We start from the raw sequence: 25,323 nt of genomic DNA on the forward strand, positions 1-25,323 counted from the left end.
CTCTCTCTCTCTCCCCCCCCCCCCCCCTCCCCCCCTCCCCCCCCCCCGCCTCTCTCACACAAATAATTTTTTAAAACAAAATAAAAAATAAACATGAGGTCCAAACAGGGAAGTTCCTGAAGTTAGACAGATCTGTTTACCTTGATAATATTAAGCTAAATAGATCACTGTATCTCACCAAAGGAGCTCTTGGTTCTCAGGTGAGAAATACTTGAAGCCTGTAGACTACACCCCGTGTCTGCATGATAGCTGCAAAGGGAAACTGTGGCTAAGGGCATCTGCAGTTTTAACTTGCTGGAGTCCCTACCACTCTTCCTTATCTCCTGACCACAGAGGACACGTATCCGTTCCATTCCTGGAAACCAAAGACATTAATGTTGGAGTGAGAAACATCTGCCCTGTGTACCTTTTACTCGTGTACGTCAGCTGCTCAGCTCTGAGGTCATAGGAGTTTACTGCTCCTTCTCTGAAGGTTAATCTCATTTCCTGGTTACTTGTGGGAGTGGAGGGCTACCTCCCCACAGCAGCCGTGTACTAAGGCAAGTGGATATGGATTAGGTGGTTTACAGCAAGAAGATAAATTAAAAAACCCTGGGAAGGATTAAACTAACTGAGATTAGTTTCTACAATTACCACTTAAGGCAGCCAGCTCCTTTGACTTGCAAATCATATTGTAGGTTGGTTTCTTGGATGGAAAAGCTTTGTAATTATAGCTTATAGAAGCTGTGGACCCGGAAGAGAAAAAAAAACTTCCATGGGATTGTAGGGGAGGAAAAATAATTTTGCTTCCCCCTTGAGTTCTGAGCTGAGACTGCTATAATAAAAGACAGATTAATAAGAGGAAAACAGAAGTCTATCAGCACACATGCCTCATGGATACATGGGAGATACCCAGGGAAGAATGAGTAACTGAAAATCCTTAGTATTCTAAATCCTTAGAATTCAGGATTAAATACTGTCTCCACAGGCAAAGAGGAGGTAGGCCTCTAAGGGGAGAGGAAATGATTTTTAGGAGAGATTGAGTGCACCCTTAGAAGAACAGATGGGAAATATGAGAGTTTGTGAAAAAGTCTGTCCTGGATATGGTGCCCTCTCCTAGTCTCTCCTGGGACAAGAGCCCATCTTCTCTGGTTGATGAAACTCTGGGAGAGGGGATTTATTGAGCTCCTTTTGGAGGATCTGTCTTTAGCAGATCAGGGGAGTTCAGACAAAACCTCTCCTTGCATTTGCTGCTTTTCAGATGCCTTCTGCCACAAATAATCAAAATATTGAAGTTGCCTATTTTGGGGTGGCATGTCCTGCTATATTCATTATGATGTAGACTAGAATACCTGCAGTCATTGGTGTTGTATTCGTCTTGTTTTCTTACAGTGGGGTCCCAGTCTTGGGCTGGACATTGATTTACCAACAAGATGTAAGACTTGATAAAGCTGCTTGCTTGAATCAAGAGAGAAAATCCTGTTACATGGCTTCCTGTATTCTTTCCGAAGAATGCATTTCTTTCCATTCCATACTTCCTTGTTAGGCTCTTGATTTTTAAATTAGGCATCAGGATGGCTGCATGAGAACCAGTTAGAGAATTGTTTAAAATACAAATGCCAAGATTCTAATTTGGTGGGTGTAAAGGAGGGGACCAAGAGTCTGCATTTTTTAAAAGCTTTTTATGCTGAATTCAGATGTGTCCTCAGGTTGGGAGACACTCTTATAGATTCTTACCATGAAACTGCACAAGTACCCTTTTCCCTTTCTGATTCTTTCCTTTCTGATCCACTGTACCTTCCCATTCCCAGGATGGTGTTAAAAAACATGCACGCGTGAGCCACACAGGTGGCTCAGTCGGGTGAGCCTCCAACTCTTAATTTTGGCTCAGGTCATGATCTCATAGTCGTGGGATCGAGCCCCATGTCAGGCTCTGCACTGAGCATGGAGCCTATTTGGGATTCTCTCACTTTCTCTCCCTCTGCCCCTCTCCCCTGCCCACTCACTCTTTCTCTAAAATAAAAAAAAAATTTCATTTATTAAAACAATAAAAAACATGCACACATGCCTGCCATGGCATACACATCCCACAAAATGCATCCAATAATCTCCTACTGGTGAGTTTCCTGAGGGCGAAGCCTATAAATTCATCATCCTCGTAACAATACGGAGCCTTTCATAAAATAGACCGTGTGTCCATATTTAGAGAGTTTCAGACCATGAATGAGGAAAAAAGCCGTGGTAAAGTTGAGTTTCTCTTTTACAAATCCCTTCTGGTATGGATGGCTACATTTGCTCAGCTTCTACATGTTCAGAGGGCTTTTTATTTTTCATGCTGTAGCAGAATTAACTAAAATTTTCTAAGAGTTTGTTATGATTCAGACCCTAGAATAAGTGATTTGCATGCATTGTTTCTTTTAATTCTTTCAACAGTTCCATCAGGTGGGTGAAGATCTAAGTTGCAGTTAGTAAGCTGAGGGTCTGGAATTTTAAGATATTTATCCAGTCACGTATAGGTCTTCAGTGTTGGAGCCGGAATTTGAACCCAGGTTTGTTTTGATTCTAAAACTTGTGCTCAGTGAAGTACCTGGTTTTATGTTTCCTGGTTTTTGTCATGTTTTGTTTGTTATTGTTCTTGGCTACTGAATATCAGTATAAAAAAAAAAAAACAACAACACAGTAAAAGGTTATTTCCATGTCTTACCAGTTTCTCAAAAGAAGAACAGAATTTTCTAAGAGTTTGGTAAAACAGGCATATTCCTTTTTTTTTTTTCTGGCAGATTTTACACAATAAAATGATAGCTTTTTATTTCTTTTAACCACAGTTTTAGAAAAACGTGAATCCAAAATAGGAAAGCAAAAGCCATAGCACAGTTGGGAAGGCACTGGTCAGAGAATGCCTGGTGAGTTTGGGGATATGACATGCTTTCGGCATTGCTTCTAGAACGTTGGAAGCTGTTGCGCTCCCACTGGCTCGCTTTCTCACTTGTTCCCAAAGGGTGAGAAGTGAGAGGACTTTTTTCTCGCTCACTTTAAAAATGTCCCTGTAAATGATAACACGCTGCCTGGGAAAGTCACAGGGTAAAATCATGGGGGTGTCGGGGGGGAGGTTGTGTTTGCTAACTTCTGGGAAATTGCAGGCTATCAGTCAGTGGTCAGCACATTGAAAACCAGGCCCCTACACTGTTGTCATTATGTTCTCAGCCAGTGTGAGGAACCTGGTGGCAATGAGAAAATGTCATGACCAGAGCACAAACGGATCTGGGTATAGATCGGTATAATATGTAGTGGAGACATAGATGGATATAATAAAAAACAACACTTTGTATTCTTTACTCTTGGTGCCACTAAGAAAACCTGTTCTGTTACAAAACTGAAAGTAGGAGATTTTTTTTTTTCTTAACCAGAGGAATGCCCTCTTTAAATATATCTCTTTTCTACGACAGAGTTGCTGATGGGTAGCTATGTTGGTAGCATTTGTGAATCTTGCATTGGGAGGAGTGATCCTGTGGTTTTCCCTCATAGAGCAAAACCTTTGATGTAGTCAGCAGTCAACTCCTGGAGAACAGGGACCATGTCTTGAACATTTCTTGTGTCCCTAATACTGAGCCTAGAGATGGCACGTAGTGTTTGTTCACCAACCGGCTCAATTTTACAGCAGGCTGACCAACTGTTTGAGCTGCTGTTACCATATTTGGCTGTGCTGTTGACCCATTTGCGCTGTCTCTGAATACTCTGTATATATAACCCAAGTGACCACCCCACAGGCCCCGTCTGCACCTTTAGTTCTGATTTGCTGGTTAAACAAATTTTGCTTAGTGATTAAGACACAGACTGTAACTAGGATAATGGCATAGAAAATGTCTCATCAAGTTGCTGTTGAGGTTTTTGGATAATAGGGTTAAAATTCAGAATGACCTTGAGTATAATGGACACAAATAAGCAGAATTAAGACCATTAAGGAGGTATAACTTCTGGAAAACTAAATATAACATGGGGCTGTATATATGTGAGTTTGGTAGCAGGGAGAGGAGGGACTCATTGTATGAGTCAGCAACATACTGCTTTATCTTCTTAATTATTGGGCACACACTGCCAGTTACCCACAGGATCATAACATGTGGGCACTGCCGGGTAACATTTCCAAAGTACTTGGCATTAGTCAGACATTTTTTTTTTTTTAATAGAATTTTCTGTCCACTCTGGCTGGAGAAAAATGTGGAGAATTTGTCAAGGGTCCAGAGCATGGCAACTCTATGCAGAGGATTGCTGGAAAATAGGACCCACTAAAAGAGGCTAATAAATAAGGATTACTTATTTAGCGTGATCCAAAGCAGCCTAACGGGTGATTAAATTAATGGTCTTCCGTAGCATGTATGGTTATTATGTAGAAGATGATATAATTATTTCCACTGTGAATAGAATTAGGGAAATGGATTTACATTAGAGTTAAAGGAGATTTTGAGGCAGCATTAAAGAACTTCTTGATTAAGGATTGTTGGACAGTGGAAAGACTTCTCGAGTGGAAATGTGAAACCATGTTTCTTACAAAATAGGAATGGGGGTGCGTACCGCCCTCCAGTTACCATTAGATGCAGTTGGGGTGGAGGTTGACACACTTTCCAGATAACGTTCCATGCTGTCTGTCTCACATCGTATTTGACATTTTCAGCGAGTACCTCAGGATTCCCTTTTGTTTGTGTTTTTCACAGGTAATACAAATGTGCAGACCTTGCTTTTAATGATTGTTCAGTGCGTTTCAAGCAAGTGAGAGTTTAAACTGCAAACCGAAAATTACATCACCTACGAATCAACTTGCTGCTCGCTGTCACAGGAGCCCTAGAATATTGTCAGTTCAACTTGCCTTCTTCTTTTTCTTCTTTAGAAAACTCGCTGTGCGCCCTCCTCGACTGTTCCGCAATGAGTGCCAAGTCTGCCATCAGCAAGGAAATTTTTGCACCTCTTGATGAAAGGATGCTGGGAGCTGTCCAAGTCAAGAGGAGGACAAAGAAAAAGATTCCTTTCTTGGCAACTGGGGGTCAAGGCGAATATTTAACATATATCTGCCTGTCAGGTAATGAAAAACAGACCTTAAGAACATTTAAACAGCTTCATTTTAAAGCAGTTAATTCTAAGATATCCAAGAGCTGGGTATACCCAGCTTTTGCACACATCTGCTCTTCCAGTCATGTTTCCTGTTTCTTTTGATGTCCCCTCCGGTCCTTTTTCCTTAGTGGAACCTCTATTTTTGATGTTGCTTGGTGTAGGAATGGGAATGAAGTTCATTTTTCAACATAGTTTCCAGTTCATGAAGTGCTTCTCTTAAGGGGCTGACAGACACATTTGTTTGGCCATACTTTCCTTCACTAGGACATTGACAGAAAGTGGGTTCTCCTTTAGGACTTTTTGCTTGAGGATAATTCCTGGTATCTGGATAATTGTCATTACCACCAGCCTGAGTTTCATTGGGTTTCTTTTCCTTAACCGTTTCCAATAATCAGTAATAGTTTGTCTCAAGATAAATATGGACACCTTAGGGAACATGAGAAAGTAGGTGCGGTGCCCAAGTCATTGCTTTGCCTGACAGCTGTCCCTTGTCAGGAAGAGGCATCTGTTCTATTAAGCTTAGAATTTTGTGGGATTATTTTCTTTTCTCTTTCTGCTTGTGATTGTAGATGTGTGGGACTTCCTGTGGATTCCTACCAAGCTTTTGAGATAAAATTTGGATAAGTTTTCCATGGAGTTGTGGTGATGCTAACTAAGCTGAACACCTGAGGCATTTGTAATAAATCTGATAATACTTCTTGTAACTGGGCAATGGAGGAATGAAGCTTGCCTTAATTCATCTTTTTTTTTTTTATTTCCTTCACTTGTGGCTTGGGAATAAAACTTGATTTTTGGACCAACTTTTAGATTAAAAAAAATAAGATTCTTAATTAGTTTATCAGAATTCACTTCAGTGTGTAGATAGGTTTTTTCCAGATAGAATATGTAAAGATAATGACAAGACAGTGTCTTAGTTTATAATGAAATGATGACATAGCCTTTTGGTAAGAATGTCTTCTCAGTGGTTAGAAGAAAGCTTTTATTTAAGTGAGTGTGAAAGAATTGACCTTGAGTTATTCGTTTTTCTTTCTGAATTCCAAATTAGGATTAGATTAATAAAATTTGGTTATTGGAGGACATTTGCATTCCTAGTGTGCTGGGTAGTGCTTGGCATTTAATAGGGGCTCAATTAATATCTAATGACTAAGTGGAAGAAGGAAGTAACCTTTCCTAATACCTTCCTAGTATTGTGTTAATGAGCTTCAGGTCTTGGAAATATTTTCATAATGTTAAATTTTAATTCTAGAGTTTTGTTTGCACCAATAATGAATAGAATGCATGATAATGAATTTTGTTTTGTGTTTGGGCTGAGCTGAATGTGAGCTGAGTATGGGCACATAGCGACTCTAATTTTATTAAGTTTTATTCCATATGTGTTTCATTGAGATTTCCTCTGAAGCTGGGTAGTTGAAGAAAAAGTGGACGGTCTAGAAGTCACTGGAGTTTTGCCTAGTACATACCTTTGACTGGAAAAGACAGCAGTTCTGTTTGCATTTGAGGCATATGCTACTGTCAGCCTATTTCTGATCACAAAATCTGCAAGAGTGATACAGGGACTCTCTGCCTGCCTCGTCTCAGTGAAATAGCAGAGCCGTTTCCCCCGCCATGGGAGATAATGACCTAGACTTATCCGCTCTCTGTGTTTCCCTTGTAGATTACCAAGACTTTAGTTTTCAAGTTTGAAACGATGAGAATTCCTTTTTCAGAATTCCATTCTAATGGAGGAAAATATCTTGTTCTCATAGTCTTCATCGTCGTTCTTTTCATGGATTTGAATCACAAGAGGATAGGTTGATAAAGTAGACCTGACAGTTAAGCAGATGGTTTTATGGAAATTGGGGCAGGAGACGACCAGACAACTTTGACACCCAAGTTTTTTGCAGTTTGATTTTTTTCTTATAATGGAGAAAGGAGCAGCCTTCTTTATTTTCTAACTTCCATGAAGCTTAGAGGCATAAGGTAATGTTTTACCTGGTAAGTAATTAATTCCTCAAATATTTATTAAGTATTTTTTATGTGCTGAGCACTCTAGGTGCCGGGCATGCAGCTAGGAGAAAAAAACTCACGAAGCTTACTTTGTTTGATGGAAAGGAGCAGTAGACATCAATCAACCACTCGCTAAAATAAACATAATTATTAACTGTGAAAAGGCTCAAAAAGAACAATACAGTGATGCGAAAGCATGTGTGAGGAGAATTTGTCCTGGCTGGGAGAACCCAGAGCTGCGAGAAAAGTAGGGCCTCCCTGGTTCTGAAAAGGCATGGTGTGTGTGTGCAGTGAACGTTCCTGGCAGAGGGAAGGGCCGCCTCATTAAAAAGACTGCGCCGGATTTTGAGTTGCTCCTTTTCTCCCATGCGGTCTCAGGATGACCCTCTTGTAGCTCAACTCACAGAGGTGGCTGTGAAGTGAAAGCCGAGCCCTGGAATGACAGCCTCCTTCCTGCTATTAGCGTGAACCACCTACGCCTTCTGGGAGGCCAGGCTCTTCTCTTGTGGTTTGGTTGATGAAAACCAGCTATCCAGTTGGAACAGGCAAGATTTGTTCAAATTAGGGCAATGTCTGAAAATAATATTTAACCACTTTTAAGCAGTATAAAAAGTTGAAAAAAAAATTTTTAGGGGAAGAATATCTCAGCTTTCAGACCTTGCCAGCACATGCATGTAAGCATGAGTGTTGTACATATCCAGTGTCTTTTACTGATTTGTGTGTGTGTGAGCCTGGCAAATTTCAGATCTGAGAGGGTGAGCCTGTGATCCTCAGAGTTATTATTTTCAGAGCGAATTGCATGTCTTTTGGAGGAATCCAGAAAGATGTTGGAGCAGGGGAAGTAAGATGATCTTTCTTGGGTTATTTAGCTGTGATTGTGTGAGGAGAGAAATAATCTCTCCAGTTCATTTGTGGAGCCTTGGAGTAGAATTTGAATGTTTCTCTTTGGACTTCCCAAATGGCTTCTTGGATGGTGTGCAAACATTTATTTACTGACATGCTTTGGTTGATTCGCATTCTCAAAGCCTGTTTTCCACTTTTTCTTTTTGGCAATGGCTAAAATTAAAAAGACGGACAATACCAAGTGTTAGCAACCACGGGGAGCAGTTTGAACTCTCCTACTTTGCTGGTGGGAGTGTTCACCAACTGCTTTGGAACAATTTGGCAGTTTTTTGTAAATTCAAACATGCACTCTGACTCAACGACTCTATTCCTAGTCATTTACCCAAGAGAAATAAAAAAACATATCCACATAAAGACATGTACATTTAATTTGGTATTTATAATAACCAATACTCAGAACTCAAGTGTCCATCTACATGTGAATGAATAAACAAATTATCTTCTATCTATGGAATACTCCCTAAGAAATGAATTGCCAGTACATGCAGCAACATGGATCGCTCAAAAGCCTTATGTTGTATGAAAGAAAGAAAAGACAACATGCTGTATGATTCTATTTACATGAAATTCTAGAATGGACAGAATTTAAGCTGTAGTGACAGAAAGCCCACGGGTGGCTGACAGGGTTGGGGTCAAGGATTGACTGTAAAGGGGCATGAAGGAATTTTTTGCAATGGTGTAAGTGTTCTGTATGTTGACTGAGGTGATGGTTATCTGGGTATGTATCTTTTTCACAATTTATCAAACTGTACACTAAAAATAGGTACATTTTATTATATGTAAATATATCAGCAAAATCTATTTTTTTAATGTTTATTTATTTTTGAGACAGAGAGAGACAGAGCATGAACAGGGGAAGGGCAGAGAGAGAGGGAGACACAGAATCGGAAGCAGGCTCCAGGCTCCCAGCCATCAGCCTAGAGCCTGACGCGGGGCTCGAACTCATGGACCGCGAGATCGTGACCTGAGCTGAAGTCGGACGCTTAACCGACTGAGCTACCCAGGCGCCCCTTAGCAAAATCTGTTTTAAAAAAAAAACTCTTACAGAGTCACTAGTGGGATGATGGTAAGAATTTATTAACCTTCAGGGTGCCTAGGTTTACTCAGTCGGTTGAGCGTCCGACTGTTGATTTTGGCTTAGGTCACAATCTCATAGTCTGTGAGATCCAGTCCTGCATCAGGTACTGTGCTGGCAGTGTGGAGCCTGCTTGGGATTCTCTCTCTCAAAAATAAATAAGTAAACTTAAAAAAAAAAAAAAGGAATTTATTAACCTTCTTATGTCTCCAGCCTCCTCCTATAAGGAAGACAGAAACCAGTCCTCTCATTCATACAGATGAGAAGTTATCCTACACAGCCTTTTTGAGCCCTCAAACAGAAGCAGCTGTGTGTCAGGGAAATCTGTGCTTGAATCTATATGATGTGAATGTCAGTGCATTCCAAGTTCCTTATCGCACCTGACACATTGCCAAGTACAGACACTACACTTTGTGTTTAACTAGAAGATGCTATTTAAATTTGTGGCCCACTACATACCTGTTTAGACTTTAGACTTTAAAATTTAGAAGGGTTAACTCATTCAAAGTATAATGCAAGCCCCACCCCCAAGAATTTCTACAGTTGGTGGCCCCTTCAATGAAACTTGGGTCTATAAAACTAAACTGGAAACATGCTAAGAAGTTAAAAACCAGTTTATTAGTAGAGGCCAGTTAGCTACTGAACATTCCATAATTTCATGCTTAAAATCTATTTTCCCAGTCCTGTTTTAATTCAGTATATGCCATGTATGATGCTAGCCTTCACATCCATAAATGGATAAAAATCTTTACTTGGCTGCTACTCATTGTCCCCATGAAAAGGAGTATGAAGAAATTTCAATTTTTGTGATTAATACCTTCTTTTACGTCTTTTGTTGAAACGAGATCTTTATCTTTTGGAAATGATTTTAGATGTTTAGAGAGCAAAATTTTCTTATTTAAAAAAAATAGTTCTGAATGAACTTTGATGAAATAATTTATGTAAATGGATCCCTGTGGAAGGTAGTTACACGGGATAGGAGCCTCGAACCTGGCAACACTACTCTTCATCTCCGCGGTTGCCAATCCTACATGTTCCTTAAGAGTCACATTGGGAACTTGTCAAAATCCAGATCTAGGTGCTACTGCAGTAGCACCAGCAGGGAGTGGTAAAACTTACTGTATTTTGAATGTGTGACCTCGAAGATACTGAAGCCAAGGTTGAGAAGTTTCGTTACGTTGGGGAGTTCTACTCCAGGTTGTCTCATTGGTGTGCTTGACGTAACAATACATTTTTGCACTCCACTCTATCCAGAAAAGTACTTCTTGGCCTTGCGTGTTTTGTAACCATGTTCAAACCTCTGAATTTTTCTGGGCTTCGGTTTATTTACTTGACAAATTCAAAGGTTCCTTTGGGTTCTGAGGTTCTAGGATTCTGAACCCGTTGGAAATTTTTACCAAATCGGATTCTTATTTCATACATGGCATGTAGGGAGAAATTCAGGCTGCTAATAAACCAAATGGACACTTAGAGCATTTATGAAGGTTCGAGAGCATTCTTTATAAGTTGTTACTGGAATTAAGGTAAGCAAAGTTAATTTTCAGCAGTCTGACATAGAAAGAAATTCTTTTCACCCGCTTTCTAATTCTGACAGGATCTCATCTCAAGGTCTGTAAATAATAGGAAAGAGAGAAGGGAAGAATACAAGACGGATGAAATTTGACCTTGATAGAAATGGTTTCTTTAGGAATGGTGAGTTAACTTTCCAACAGTTTTTTATCCAGGAAAATGAAAAAATTCACTCTGAACTCAGAGGTATACAAACATATTCACAGTAAAAGAAGAAATACAAAACAACTACAATAATTATATATTTATAAATCTGTATTATAGAAGTAGTACATATTACTAAAACTATGAATCTTTTATAAAATTATGTAGAAAAAAATAAAAATCATTAGTCTTACATATATTATTTATTGTCATTCCAGTTAATCCTCACAGCATTCTTACCAATTAGGTGTTAAGTTCTTCATTTCACAGACGAAGGAACCAGTGTCATCAGAAGTCATGCCATTCCAGAGCCACCATTTTGGAAGTAACAGACTGAGAAATCCACCCATTCCTTATTACCCCAGTGGCCATGCTCATACTGCCATAGTACCTCATTTCTGCTGACTTAGGTCACGAGGGGGTGTGGTGTAGAGAGGACTGTGTTTTGTTTTTTAAGTTTATTTTTTTATTTTGAGAGAGAGAGAGAACCAGTGGCCGGGGGGGGGGGGGGGAGCAGAGAGAGAAGGGGACAGAGGATCCAAAGTGGGCTCTGTGCTGACAGCAGAGAACCTGATGTGGGGTCCGAGAACCGTGAGATCATGATCTGAGTCGAAGTCGGATGCTCAACCGACTGAGCCACCCAGGTGCCCCAGGAGGGCCGTGTTTTAAGGAGCAGATTCCTCCCTAACCCTTCAAAACTGGTAAGACATTGAACACTTTTGACCTGTAGTCTTGCTATAATTTCTGAGGTTATTGATTAATAGACTCTCCTACATTTGTAATATGTATCAGAAGTCTCTTCTCTCATTATTGTAGAGATTTGACATATAAATCCAGCCATAAAACTTTAAGTAGCTCTGGAAGACGGTGCAATATAAAAGTTATTTCTAGTGCCTTATGATTCTTTCTAGAGCCTCTTTTATTTTATAAAAATGAAGTCTCCTCTGATATACTTTATATTGAGAATTTGGTTCTTCTGTGTGTGTGCATAGACACATTTGATTGAAACATTTGTAACAATAATAATCCTTGGGTGAGTGGAGTTAAAAGTGGAGAAATGGTTTTCTGAAATGTCTTCTGGCCCAGTGGATTCTGCCACCAGGTGTTATTTATAAATGACCTTCAGCGTAGAGGCACCTGGGTGGCTCAGTCAGTTAAGCACCCACCTTCGGCTCGGGTCATGATCTCGTGGTTTGCGAGTTCGAGCTCCATGTCTGGCTCTCTGCTGTCGGCACAGAGCCCGCTTTGGATTCTCTGACTTGCCCCTCCCCTTCTTGCTCACGTGCTCTCTGTCTCTCTCTCTCTCTCAAAAATAAACATTTTTAAAATAAATAAATAAATAAATAAATAACATTGAAGATAGCACCTGCCAAGCACCTATCATGATTCAGTGCACGATACAATTAGATCGGCACCAAGCCCCCCCTTTGAATTCGTGATAGTAATCAATACTAGTAGTAGTAATGGTATTTATTGAGTTCCTATAACAGACATGGTTCTTTGCCCTTTATATATTAACTCACTTAATTCTTACAGCAGTGCTACAAGGTACATAACAGTATTGTCTTCATTTTGTAGATGAGGAAACTGAGCATTTAGCAGTTAATTAGCTTGCCCGAGATCATCAGCTTACGAGTTACCAGACGGATTTGAACGCAGGGAGTGTGATTGTAGGTCTGTATTCCCTTAGCCACTGAGAGAGAGAGTGTAAGAGTTACCTGAGAGAGAACGTCCCAAACCAAACTTCTTTTCTCACCCTCCTCACACAACTTTAGTGATAATCGTGTCTTGATATCACTCTGCTTTCCTACAGGTTTAGGCCTCGGTCGGTCTTGGCTGGGTGGTGACAATCCCGTAGGCCGATAACTGGACTGTTAATAAAGCCTATCGGAATGACAGCGGATGTATTTGACTCTTAGAGAAGATTCATTCCCCGGGGGAATTCTGATAGGCTCCTGACAGAACACTGCCGTGTAGGAACCTGTTTTTGTTCAGTTACATAATAGAAAAAAGCGGATGCCTTAAAAATTTTTTAGAGCTTCCTTAATGGTTCTCGAGCTCTTCCTGTGAAAACTGGGGGTAATAATATGTGTCTTCTAAAGCCTGGTGAATAGGAGATGCCAAAAATGGGTAACTAAGCCCTTCACGGGTATTATCTCACGTAATCCTCACGACAGTCTTGTGACGTGGCTTCTGCTTTGCAGATGAACCAGCGGAGGCTCGAAGTGGGGGTGAGTGCCCCGCGCAGGGCGAGGTGGCCGGAGAGCAATGGATTGAGACACACATCCGGACCCATCTCCCTCCAACGTGGGCATGCTTGTTAGTCTGTTTTCTAGGATGGGGCTGGGTCTGAGAAACAGAACTCTCCCCTTCCTTAGAAACAATGTGGCAGCATTCCTTGATTGAGCAAAGCGTTTTCATCTCTGAGGGTTTAGAGGCTGAGCTGTCAACCACTTGAGCTTTTCTAGTGGTTTCACACGCCAACGGAGTTTTCTTTTTCCATTTTCTCATGTATGCGTTCCAGTACTAAAGCCAGATGGAAACAAGGGAAAACTCTTGACAGAGGCTAGTGCCAAAACATTTCATTTAAAAAGGAAACTCCATCTGTGTGCTCTCCTACCACACAGCCCACTGTTAAGAGCAGGAATTTCACAGCTGATTCCGTCATGTTCGCTTTGGTTAATTTTGACTAATTGCAAAGGTAGAGCAAGTGTTGGTTGGGGGATTGCCGACTGAGGCAGCTCTCCTTCTAGAACGTGGCCGGCAAGGCCCTGTGTACCTGGCAGCCGCTGACCAAGAAGGCAGGGTTGTAATCCATGCAGATGCATTCTTTGTTGGTGGCGCTTGTCTCAGTTACCGCTTTTAGAAGTTAGCGCTCTTGGCTGTTGTATTGCAAGTTGAACATCATCAGGATTTCATTTGTCAGTAGTTGTAGTCAGAGGCGCTCTGGGATGCTACCAGTCACTGTTGCTTCCTGTTTTCTTCTAGCCCCAAACAGCTACAAACCACAGGCTTAGGTGTCAGACTGACTTAGGGTAAAATACTGCTTGTATTAGCTCTTTGAGACTCAATTTTCTCATCTGTAAAATGGAAATTATATATATCCGTCCCAAGGGCTTTTTGAAGATTAAACTGAGCTATATATGTGTGTGTGTGTATAAGGCCTCATACATGGGAGGCCTTCAGCTTTATGAGTAAATTATCTTGTCAAAATCTTGTCATTATCGGGGAGCCTGGGTGGCTCAGTCGGTTAAGCGTCTGACTTTGGCTCAGGTCATGATCTCGTGGTCCGTGGGTTCGAGCCCCGCATTGGGCTCTGTGCTGACAGCTCAGAGCCTGGAGCCTGTTTCAGATTCTGTGTCTCCCTCTTTCTCTGACCCTCCCCTGTTCATGCTCTCTCTCTCTCTGTCTCAAAAATAAATAAATGTTAAAAAAAAATTTTTTTTTAAATCTTGTCATTATCTTGTCATTAAATGAGACATCCACTGATTCTTGCCATACAAAGCTAATTCATCTGCAGCTTAGAAAACATGTAAATATATGTCAGTGACAGACTTCTGTGACCCATGTCAGGTGAGACAAAAACCACGTGAAAAGCCCAGATTTGCCTTGGTGGCTTCCTCCCTTCTTGTCCATACGTTTTTCCCTTCCCCTCCCCTCTTTGTCCCACCCCTGCTAGGGATCTCAGTCATCCTGACTCCCGATTTCTCAACCAAGGCCCTCTTAATTTTCTAGGTTCCAGAATGATTCTGCACACACCCCCTGCTAGAAATGGGGGCTGGGAGGCAGTATGCATCACACTTCTGTTTCTGAGAGTCTACAGACTTCCACTCTGATTTCGTGGGTGTTTGTGACATACTGGACATACTGGAGGCTGAAGTGGTTGTGTTCAGGCCTCTTTATGCAGCTTTGTGAGGAATTAGAACTGGCTCAGTTGATGGAGTCCCTGTCCCTGAAATGGGAGATGTTATTTTCCTACACCTATCTTCAGTGGATCAAAAGACAAATTGAAACAAAATAAAACAAAACATTCTCTGGGGTCAGTCAAGTGCACTTTAAGCAAACAGCAGAAGTGGGAGAGGCTGGTACAAACGCCTGTGGACCCAGCTTTTGAGCCCAGATCAGGTTCTTATTTGCCCAAGTCCTTCCTGTTACCCTTCCTTTAGAGAAAGAACAAACACCACTGATATTCGTATTCCAGAATCCATCCCAGTTACAGTCATGCTATGCCATATGCAGAATTTCCCACAAGAAACTATAAATAACCACAAGGGCAATGAGGTTTCCAGGTTGTCTAATCCCATGCAGAAGAAACGACCAGTTTCCGTGCTCTGAACTTGAGCACATTTTCCCCGCCCCTGGCTTCCCGGGTCATATTCCTAATAGCACTGAGTATTGCTGGGTTGTTTTGTCAGTTTGCTTTCTGTTTACCTCCCTAGACTGCCAGCCCCTAGAGAGTAGGGGCCGTGTTGTAGACGTCTCTCTGTTCCCGGTGGAATGGATAAGCACCTTGGCGGGAGTGGGTGTCGGGGGGTGTGTGTGAATCAGGCGATATTCTACTCTACTGAGACTGCACCGTGGACTCACTTTCTGGGGTGGAGCTCCAGGCTGTGAGGCCACACATTTACTCTGGGTTTTACCAGCTGGAACTGGTTTGACTTTTCTTTTTTTTGAACTTGCTGTTGTTATTCACCCGAAGATGCTGCCGGGTGGGTTTTTTTGTTGGTTTTTTGGTTTGTTTGTTTTCTTTTCCCTCTTGGAATTCATCAGGTAACTGAGCAGGAATTTTTATTCTACCTATCAGCCCAGTTGCCAGGAAGAAGATACAGATTTCCCTGGTTTATTCAGGCTTTTAGAATCATACAAAATGAACAATTTATAAATGATTCCCTTGTAATGTACAGTGGAAAGCTATTATCTCAAATTTGTGAAGTACCTGAGTGTTTCTCCTGAAGAAAGTTCATATTATAGAGGAATAAATGACCATTTAATGGCACTGAATATATCAAAACTTTCTCTGAATGTTCTTTTCTTACAGGACTCGTTTTCAGTTCTACATTTTCTTAAAAATGGCTTTCAAGGAGAAAATGGGAACTGTTTTTATTAAAACTCTGTCTGAGGATATTCATAGTGCCCTCCCCCCACACATATACCCTTTTAGCTCAAATTATTTTTCAACCACCACACGTGGGTCCCGTGGGGCCTAGGTTGTAGAACCTATACCCAACTGCCATTTCAATGTGTGTATTCAGTTTAACAAATTACACTGTTCTTAGAAGCCTATCTTGATCCTTGAGATCTAAGAGAATTGAGGACAGCCCTCTCTGGTTTTCCAGCTAATATGAGTAAGCAGCAGTTATATAAGTTTTTATTCAAGTCTTTTATTCTGTCTTGCAGATAACTAAGAGTCAACTATGTTTTTGGATCCCTGAATGTTTAAGTATATTTCTCCCAATAAATGTACATGTGTACATTGTTGTACTTTATCAGAAACATAGAAAGTGCCCCTGATAAAAAGAAAGAAAGAAACAATGAGGGGGGCAGTGCCTGGGTGGCTCAGTCAATTAAGCATCAGACAATTCTTGATGTTGGCTTGGGACATGATCTCATGGCTCGTGAGTTTGAACCTCATGTCGAGCTCTGCGCTAACAGTGTGGAGCCTGCTTGGGATTCTCTCTCTGCCCCTCCCCAACATATGCTCACATGCGCATGCTCTATCTCTCTCTAAATAATCATTTTTTTTAAAAAAGAAAAAGAGTGGGAAAAATAATGATTTGGGCTTTTTAGCTTCATGGTTTTTAGTATTTTTCCCCCTTATAATATTCTGTTTTGTCCTCTCTTTTTCACTTAGCACAGTAACAAAATTTTTTATTATCCAGTCTTTGTAAAGATAATTTTAATGGATTTTTGAGTGCCATAGAGTATTTCTCTATTTATCTGTTGCTGCATATTTGTTTTTTCAATTCTCATAGTGAGAAATAAGGAACTTGGTCTTGCCTTTTTTGTTTTTTGGTTTTTGTTTTTTGGGTTTTTTTTTTGTAATACCTATCTTATAGGTGAGGACGTTGAGAATCACACAGATAACTTGTTAGAGGAACCATGCGCATCACCAGGAAGTGGTAGAGGGACACTGGAACCTCAACACCATGCTCTGCTCAGGGTTCTGTCATGGACCAATGCGAGCTTATTTCAAAACCCAGATCTATCAGAAGTCCTGAAAAGTAAAATATCCTATTGCACTTTGTGTGCTTAATGGCTGGTTAACCATCCCTCTGATATTTAACCAACTTCTAGATCAAGTTCTCTTTAAGGCACGTATGATGACTACTTCCGTTAGGGCTAGAGCATTATTTGATTTCCATATGCATTTATAGGTCTACACAAGTAAGTGTGTGTGTGTGTGTGTGTGTGTGTGTGTGTATTTGCAGAGAAAAAGAGGATGAAGGTAGTCATCTTACCTAGAGTCAGCCCTAATGCCCCTTAAAAGAGGAAGTTCTTCATCTTTTTTGGTCTGGTTCACTTATGAATTCATCAGACATCTTCTATTGTTGTTAGATGAGGAATGGGCAAAGTGGTAAATGTCAACCAAAGATACACATGCTGTTTTTCTAGGTCAGTGCATTTCATTAATGATTCACATTTGGCATTATATCAGATCGCACATTTGGACCAACAGAGCAAATAGGCTGAGGGAAATGAACTTCTTAGGAAGTTTCTTTTAGAATGGTGTAATTTTATGTCTAGAAGAATCTTTAGTCATCCCCAAATCAAACACCAATGTTCACATGGAAAATGAGGCCCAGAGGGGGTGGATGGCTTGCCTGCTATCGTGGAACGACTACAATAAAGTGAAAGAAGGAAAGCCATGTGCTCAGACCTTCTTGCCAGTATGGTTTTTAACCTTGGGGCCCATTCTGATTGAAGTGTGTTAGATGAGAAAGAGATGGGCTTCATGGTTATGCTGAATTTGGGCTACATCTCCGTGCCATTCCTTCTTATGTCGCTACGGGAGCAGTTCGTACCACGAACTCCTGGAAGGAGCCTGTCAGCTGCGGATCAGGCAGGTGGCCATGCCTCTTCTAGGGTTTGAATGTCGCAAGAAAGTGGCATGGGCTCAGCCGTAAAGGCCAAGTGTTTAGTCTTACCCTGCTTCTCTGTCACTTCCTATGGGCATGGGGATCCATCAGGTGGACAGTGTCCAGTGAGAGTGTTTGAGGGGAAAGGCCGAAATGCCATTGTCCCTGAATGTGGTACACCACCTGATTGACTGGGTTAAGAGACGAAAACGATAGCATTTCCATTTAAAATATTTACATATTTCCATAATATTTAAATATTTGCATAATATTTACATATTTACTTAAATATGCACATATTTGTTTAATATGTACATGTTCACATAAATTAGAAATATGCAAATTCTAATTTACATATTTCGTGTATGCTTATAATTGCTATAATTTTTTTTTTTAATTTTTTTTTCAACGTTTTTTATTTATTTTTGGGACAGAGAGAGAGCATGAACGGGGGAGGGGCAGAGAGAGAGAGGGAGACACAGAAATGGAAACAGGCTCCAGGCTCCGAGCCATCAGCCCAGAGCCTGACGCGGGGCTCGAACTCACGGACCGCGAGATCGTGACCTGGCTGAAGTCGGACGCTTAACCGACTGCGCCACCCAGGCGCCCCATAATCGCCATAATATTTTAGAGCAGTAGTCCAAGCGTGTAATTTACAGATATGCATATACTGGAAGTTAATACTTCTTTGTTTTTTATGGAGAGAATGTGTAGTTACAAATGGTTGAAGAGCCCCAGCTAGAGTCCTGGGGGATGGAAACCTTTGCTACAGTAATAACGTCTTACCAATGGACTGCAATCTGTTCTAAAATCTCTAGCTTTTGGAGGTCGTTGCCCAAAGCAGTGAGCATAGAACTGCCCGTTGGAATCCGCCTCAGCCCCACTCCCTAACCACCAGCCACCCCTAGTGATTCCATGGCTTCTGCAAGGTAGAGAGCCAGCCAGCTGCTGTGTAAACTAAGTGTCCTAACAGACGAGAAGCCTGTCACAGTGCTTAGCACTTGGTGGTTGTAAGTGAGAGCCCACCTTTTGGAACCTGAAATGTGTCCAAAACAGTTATTTGTTTCACTTTTAATACTAGGTTTGATTTGGACCAGACGTAAACATTTGTGACTTGCTTTTAGTCCACTGACATCAGGTCGGGACTGGTTTATTTAGTTCTGAAGCTTCTTGGCCTTTTGTACTGTTTAAAACAGGGAAACCTACATTTCCTTTCTGGACCTGATATTTATTGATTCATCCAGGGGAGCCTTGTTCTTTGCTGATAAAGCAAAGTCCACGGTTCCCCTGTGAGAAGTTCTGTTGGAGCTAGTGCATTTCCTTTTTTGTACATGAGTGTTTTTCTTTGTCACTGGTTACACTTCATATATAAGAGTTGTGCAGACCATTTACTTATGGCACAGCTATGCCAACCTTCTTTGGGAATGAAATTTTTTGAACTTAACTTCAAATACCATACTAGGTCTGCAAAAGACATTCAGATGAGCCATATCTTACATAAAGATAAGCATAAATTACAACACCCCCTTTTCCATGGAATTTGGAACTATTAAAAAGATCACTTTGGATTTCAGAAATAACCCAGCTCTGAGATCAGGTCTGATTTTCTGTGTGTGTTTCAGAGGTTATCTTTTTTATTTTTTTTTTCAACGTTTTTTATTTATTTTTGGGACAGAGAGAGACAGAGCATGAATGGGGGAGGGGCAAAGAGAGAGGGAGACACAGAATCGGAAACAGGCTCCAGGCTCCGAGCCATCAGCCCAGAGCCTGACGCGGGGCTCGAACTCACGGACCGCGAGATCGTGACCTGGCTGAAGTCGGACGCCCAACCGACTGCGCCACCCAGGCGCCCCTATTTCAGAGGTTATCTTTACATCTTTCTGCATTTCTCCTCACTTCATATCCTATTCAACTACTATTAGGTACTAATCTCCTTTGCTTCTCAGAGACTCCTTTGCAGCCCATCCTGGTTGGCCACTGTTCCCTCGCTCTGAAATCACTTTCTCTTCTACCAACACAGTTCCTCCAGAGTGACTGATCTGTTAGGAGAAAAATAATCCCATCTACAAAAACTTTCAAAGATTGGCATGTCATTGGAACACCTTCTCTGAGGGCATTTGTATTTGCAGAAAGTGGCATCCCCTCTAAAGCTGGTGATAGTGGTCCTAGTGACACGCAGAGCACTTATAGAGCAACTACTACCACCCATTATATACCTTGTCAGATCATTGAATCTGGGGTTGCCACATGCAACTGATAAATGGTAAACATCTGGGCATCCTGTTTTGATCATTTCTCCATAGTGTTTATTTCCTTCTATATCTGTTGGAAGCATTCATTTGTTCAGTGTTGATACGTAAGGACTCTTGCTTGGAACCTTTTTCTGTGGTGACAGTTTTTACCTTGAATTTTAGAGGTCAGCCTGCTAAATGGACTTTGGTGTCATTTAACTTGGCTACTGTTGGTTTTTGCGTTTTAACAAACAGTGTTAACAGCAAAAATGCAACTTGACACTTAGGAGACTTCCATAACTCATTTTCATAAATCAACGTACTAACCAAGAGCATTTCACATCTTGAATGCCTCCTTCAGTTTCAGAAAGTACATTTGTGGTGGGGTTTTTTGTTTTTTTTGTTGTTTTTTTTTTTTTAAATCACTGTTAGCCAGCCTTCCAGATAAAATTCACTGGCTTTAAGACTGTGACATGATAGGGATCTTATTGCCAAGACTTTTCTACATAATACTTCAAACTCGCTTCCTTCCAAAATCTAATTTTATTTTGAGCTGCAGTTCAACTCTGTGAATGTCGAAGTCAGAGAAAGAAAAGGCGTCTTCTTCTCCATAAAATGAGTTCTCTGAGTCTGGACTAGAAAGACTTTGCAGGTCACAAGCAAGGAGAGAGTTTTGCAGAAATGAGTTTAAATTTCCCTCTGGCCAGTTTTATTTTTTGCCTAGAGGTAAGAAGAGGATGGTGGTACTTGAACCCTTTTGAGGATACAGCACTTGGCATTATACAATGTAGTTATAGTGTCATAAATACTTTGGTCTGTGCAGTCTTAAACATGGGATTTGGACTGGAATGATTTACTTAGATTGGTGAGTTGGCCTACTCTAATTTTAGCCTAATCTCATGAGCCCAATTAGAACTTTCAAGTTTTGCTTTTATGAGAGATGCTTCGGAGAGCATCATTTTCCTAAATGTCTAATGGGTCTTGAAAAGATGAGAGTTCTGTGTGCATGCTGACAAGTCACGTATACCGTATTGGTGAGAAGTTGCAGAAGCCCTTCTACTATGAGGCTGTCTTTTGTCATATATAGAGTAACAAGTTGGGAAGACGTGGGCCCAGAAGTGGCCAATCAAGTGATAGCTCTGTGTACATAATCTATGCTTCTTCCATATCCAGTATCAAAGCTATCAGAAGTAACTCAGCTTAAGGGCAAAGGCTTTGGAGACAGAAAAAAAATGTGGCTTTGAATCTGGGCTCTACTGACTAGGTATGGGAGCTGTATAATCTAGAGAGAACCTTCTGAGCCTCAGTTATCACTTACACAAACTGGTGATTACAGATATCTGTCTTGGAGGGCTATTGTGAGAGCTGAAAAGATTGTGTGAGGAGACATCCGTAAACAGCCTTGCTTGGCCCCAGAATATAATAAATGCTTAATAAATGTTAGTTTCCTCACCATCCCCACCTGACATTTGAAAGCATTCTTCTATTGGTGACAAGGAATGAGAGTCATCGGTCACCTGTCAGAGACTGAACTGGAAAAGGCAAGAAAGCAACTGGTGACTGTACATTCCTCAAACAGGAATCGAAATTCTCTGGAGGGGCAAAAGATGGTTTCTAGTCCAAGGAGCTTGACACACATTAGGAGCCCGATTGCAAGTTTTGTCACTGCCATATTGGCTTGTATGAAACTATTCATTCTAAAGATGGAAATTACCCATCTTTTCTGAAGAGCAAATGAGTGACAAGCTAATGGAGTTTGAATTGAAAGTGAGAAGGCTGAATACTCAACATCATTAAATATGCTGAAAGGTTTTGGTGTAGAGAAGAGCAGGACTGGCTCAGACACAACTCTTTTGGATCTCAGCCATATCCCTTTCTAGCTGTGACCACAGAATGCAGCTACCCTCCGTGAATCACTTTCCTCACCTAGACAACAGGGACAACAGGGACAACTCATACTTCATGGGCTTAGTGTAGAAATTAAATAAAGCCACCTGTAAGTAGCCTGGCACACCACAGGCCTCAGTAAATTCTTGTTGACAGTTAAGCGCAGAATTTGTGTGCATGTGGGGGAGGGCAAATCATGCAAACTGTGGCTCCATCCCTAGATTGCCCCCAAAATAGGGGCGCCTGAGCGGCCTAGTCGGTTAAGTGTCTGACTTTGGCTCAGGTCATGATCTCATGGTTTATGGGTTCAAGCCTTGCATCGGGCTCTGTGCTGACAGCTCAGAGCCTGGAGCCTGCTTTGGATTCTGTGTCTCCCTCTCTCTCTCTGCCCCTCCCCTACTCACATGTTCTCTCTCTTTCTCTGTAAGAAATAAATAAGCATGAAAAAAAAGATTTTTTTTTAAAAAAGAGCCCCGAAAATACATTGAATGCTTAAGCAGTGGTACGTTCAGGGGAAGAACACGGTGGGAACCACATCTGACTACTTTATGGCTGTGTTCCCTGTTGACACCCACCCAGAGTGCTGTGGCCCTGACCTCAGCATGAGTGCTGGACCTGTCACGAGCTGAGTTCCAGCATTCTGTTTTGAAGGCATGGTCAACTGGTGTATTACAAAAACAAAACACACAGACACTCGCCCAGTTGTTAGTAGAAGTTTGTTCTGTTTTGTTTTTAAGCTGCTATCCTGTCAATTTTTCTTTTCTCCTTAAAATGCCTTTGTTTGGGTGGAGAGCCTTAGATTCCAGTAGGCAGCAGGCAGCTTTCGAGGTTCCTACCCAGGGATGGCTTTAAGCCGTGCACCCAGTCCCCAAAGAGCCTGGATTCCCTGCAGTTTGATAACATGCTTTAAGGGTGTAAAAGAAACTTCTGAAAACCAGTTTCTGGTTTCTCATTTTATTTTCTCCATGTTCACTTCTATGCAAACTAAGGCCAGCCCTTTGTATTTACTTCTACCATTAAAAGCTGTAAAAGCCAAAGCCTGCGGCTGAGGACTTAGTCTGTAGCATATCAACTGTGTCCCTCACTGGGTAGCGAGACCTCCATGCATCCCTGCAGGCGGCAGCGAAGCCCTCTCCTGCCAGTGTGCCATGAACTCCTTACTGAGATCTTACTCTTCTCTGTGTAACTCCAGTCTTCTGTAAGGGGCAGTGATTTTTGTTTTCTTAATTCTTTGACTCATATGACCAGACACCTGGTGCATAATGTTTTCTTCGTGTTCAATTACTCAATTGTTTGCCAGTTGGAAATGAAACTCTCCTATGCTTTTGGATACGCATGGGCATGAGTAGCCACTTAGCTGCACCGTGTAGTGGGAAAAAGAGCGTGGGCCTTGGGATCAAACAGACTTGGGTGTGAATCTTGCGCTGAATACCAGCTGTGTGATCTTTGGGGTTTTTTAAAATTTTTTTAAATGTTTGTTTATTTTTGAGAGACAGACAGAGTGTGAGCAGGTGAGGGGCAGAGGGGGAGAAACAGATTCCAAAGCAGGCTCCAGGCTCTGAGCTGTCAGCACAGAGCCCGACGCGGGGCTCAAACTCGCGGACCGTGAGATCATGACCTGAGCGAAGTTGGGCGCTTAACCGACGGAGCCACCCAGGTGCCCCAGCAGCTGTGTGATCTTAAGTAGGTTATTTCCGCGCTCTCTGCCTTGGTTTCCTCACCAATAAAGCTGAGTGTTCGGTGTGGTTGTAAAGTTTACAGCGAATATGCGTGAAGCACCTGGCGTGTTTCCGGGCACACAGTAGTGCTGTTGAATGGGAGCTGCTGCTCCTGTGGTCGCTGCCTCCTGGCTGTTCACCCAGCTGGTGTGGAGCCCTGGCGCTGTGTCTGTGGAAAAGAACTTGCCAAGACAAGCAGGGCCAGATCCTCAGGCCACCTGCAGGCTGACATGTGCTGCGCCTCGAGGAGCACTCTCGGACTTCGCCACCACAGCCACCCACTGCTCACCGTGGGCCTTGTGCCCATATTGCTTCCACTGAGGGCTGTGACTCCCCAGTTTCACTTCGCCACTTGGGTTTGAGTGTCCCTAATCGTTCCTGGTGGTGAGAGTTCTGTGCTGTCACTGCACCCTGCCGTCATGCCCAAAGTGCCAGGGACCGACGTTCCAACCTGTTTGTCCTCATCAGCAAAGGAGACAGCCGGGACCCCAGGGGCCAGGTCACAAAAAGACGATAAACCTTAAGGCTTTTCCTTGCCCTGGTGTGATGAAGATGGAAAAGCCATAGCATGGCTGTTGTGGCAGCTGGAGCAGAAGAAGCTGGATACGTGGCTGGTGGAAGCTTTGGCATCAGACCTGGGACTCCCTGGGCAGGTGGGATGGGGGCCCCAAGGAGGGTGATCACTTTAACGTCTGTCTACAAGACATACCACTAGTCCTCTGACTGTTGGGAATGGGATGGCCTCCTAAGGACGTTACCCTGCCTTCCTGCCACATTCAGCATAATTTCTGTAGACCGATAACTGAGCATAAAAGAACTTTCAGATGGAAACAATAATACAGGTAGCTACCATTAATTAAACACTTATTATATGCCAGTTACTAGACTTGGCAGCTACACATAGGCTCTCACTTAACCCATTGATACCAGCCCTCCCAGAGAGGCATGTGTGCGTGCTAACCCCTTTCCTCAGATGCGCAAGGTGAGGAGTTAGGGAGGCTCACTGACTTGCCTAATGTCCCAGAGCCAGTAAATCCTGGAGTAGGGATTTCAACCAGGTCCTCCGTCTCCAGACCCTGAGCACTGAACCTCCATGCATGGACAGAAGTGCTTCCTAAAGCCTCTTCTTTCTGTGTCAGGCTGTGTCCCAGTCCTCGAGAATATTCCTCTCTCACCAGAAGCTAAGGGACATTATTGATCATTTATTTTAGCACCACTCTTGCTCTGCCTTAGAGCAACCTGACTTGATAGGAAAGATGATCCGTATTCTCCCTGGTGGTAGGTTGCAGTGGGAACCAGACACCATTGACCTCTTATCATGCAGGTCGTATATGTGCCCAGTCCATATCTGGTGGTCACACCAGGGTCAGCTCGCATTCAGGTCTTTGTGCTTCTTTTCTTAGTAAAAGGCAGTGGTGAACAGTTTGGACATGAGCTTAGTAGAGGTGGGAGTGTTTGCTTCATGTACATCAACAGCTAATGCAGGACCGTGGTCCCCAGAGCTCTGGCTACACTGCCTCAAGGGACTTTTCTCTGAGCTGCTTTGTCATTAAGCATGTGGGGCTCTGCTCAAATGAGCCGTCTTTACCCCCTCAGCCTGCTGTCCCCTCCATCATGCAGAATAGTTCAGGATCTCTTCAGCTGCTACC

The 25,323-nt window shown here is 42.2% G+C and overlaps 1 protein-coding gene across 3 annotated transcripts in view; it reads left to right on the top strand.

The window, feature by feature from the left end:
- The window catches only part of STXBP6 (syntaxin binding protein 6), a 245,707-nt gene that overhangs the window by 73,474 nt on the left and 146,910 nt on the right, over positions 1-25,323 (top strand). For all 3 annotated transcript variants that reach the window (XM_049612987.1, XM_049612985.1, XM_049612986.1), the window contains exon 2: positions 4,865-5,053. In XM_049612987.1, the coding sequence (XP_049468944.1) occupies positions 4,900-5,053 (154 nt within the window). In that variant the 5' untranslated portion in view covers positions 4,865-4,899. The remainder of the gene's footprint in view (positions 1-4,864; positions 5,054-25,323) is intronic.

The sequence above is a fragment of the Panthera uncia genome (assembly GCF_023721935.1).
Source record: "Panthera uncia isolate 11264 chromosome B3 unlocalized genomic scaffold, Puncia_PCG_1.0 HiC_scaffold_1, whole genome shotgun sequence".
Classification (NCBI taxonomy): domain Eukaryota; kingdom Metazoa; phylum Chordata; class Mammalia; order Carnivora; family Felidae; genus Panthera; species Panthera uncia.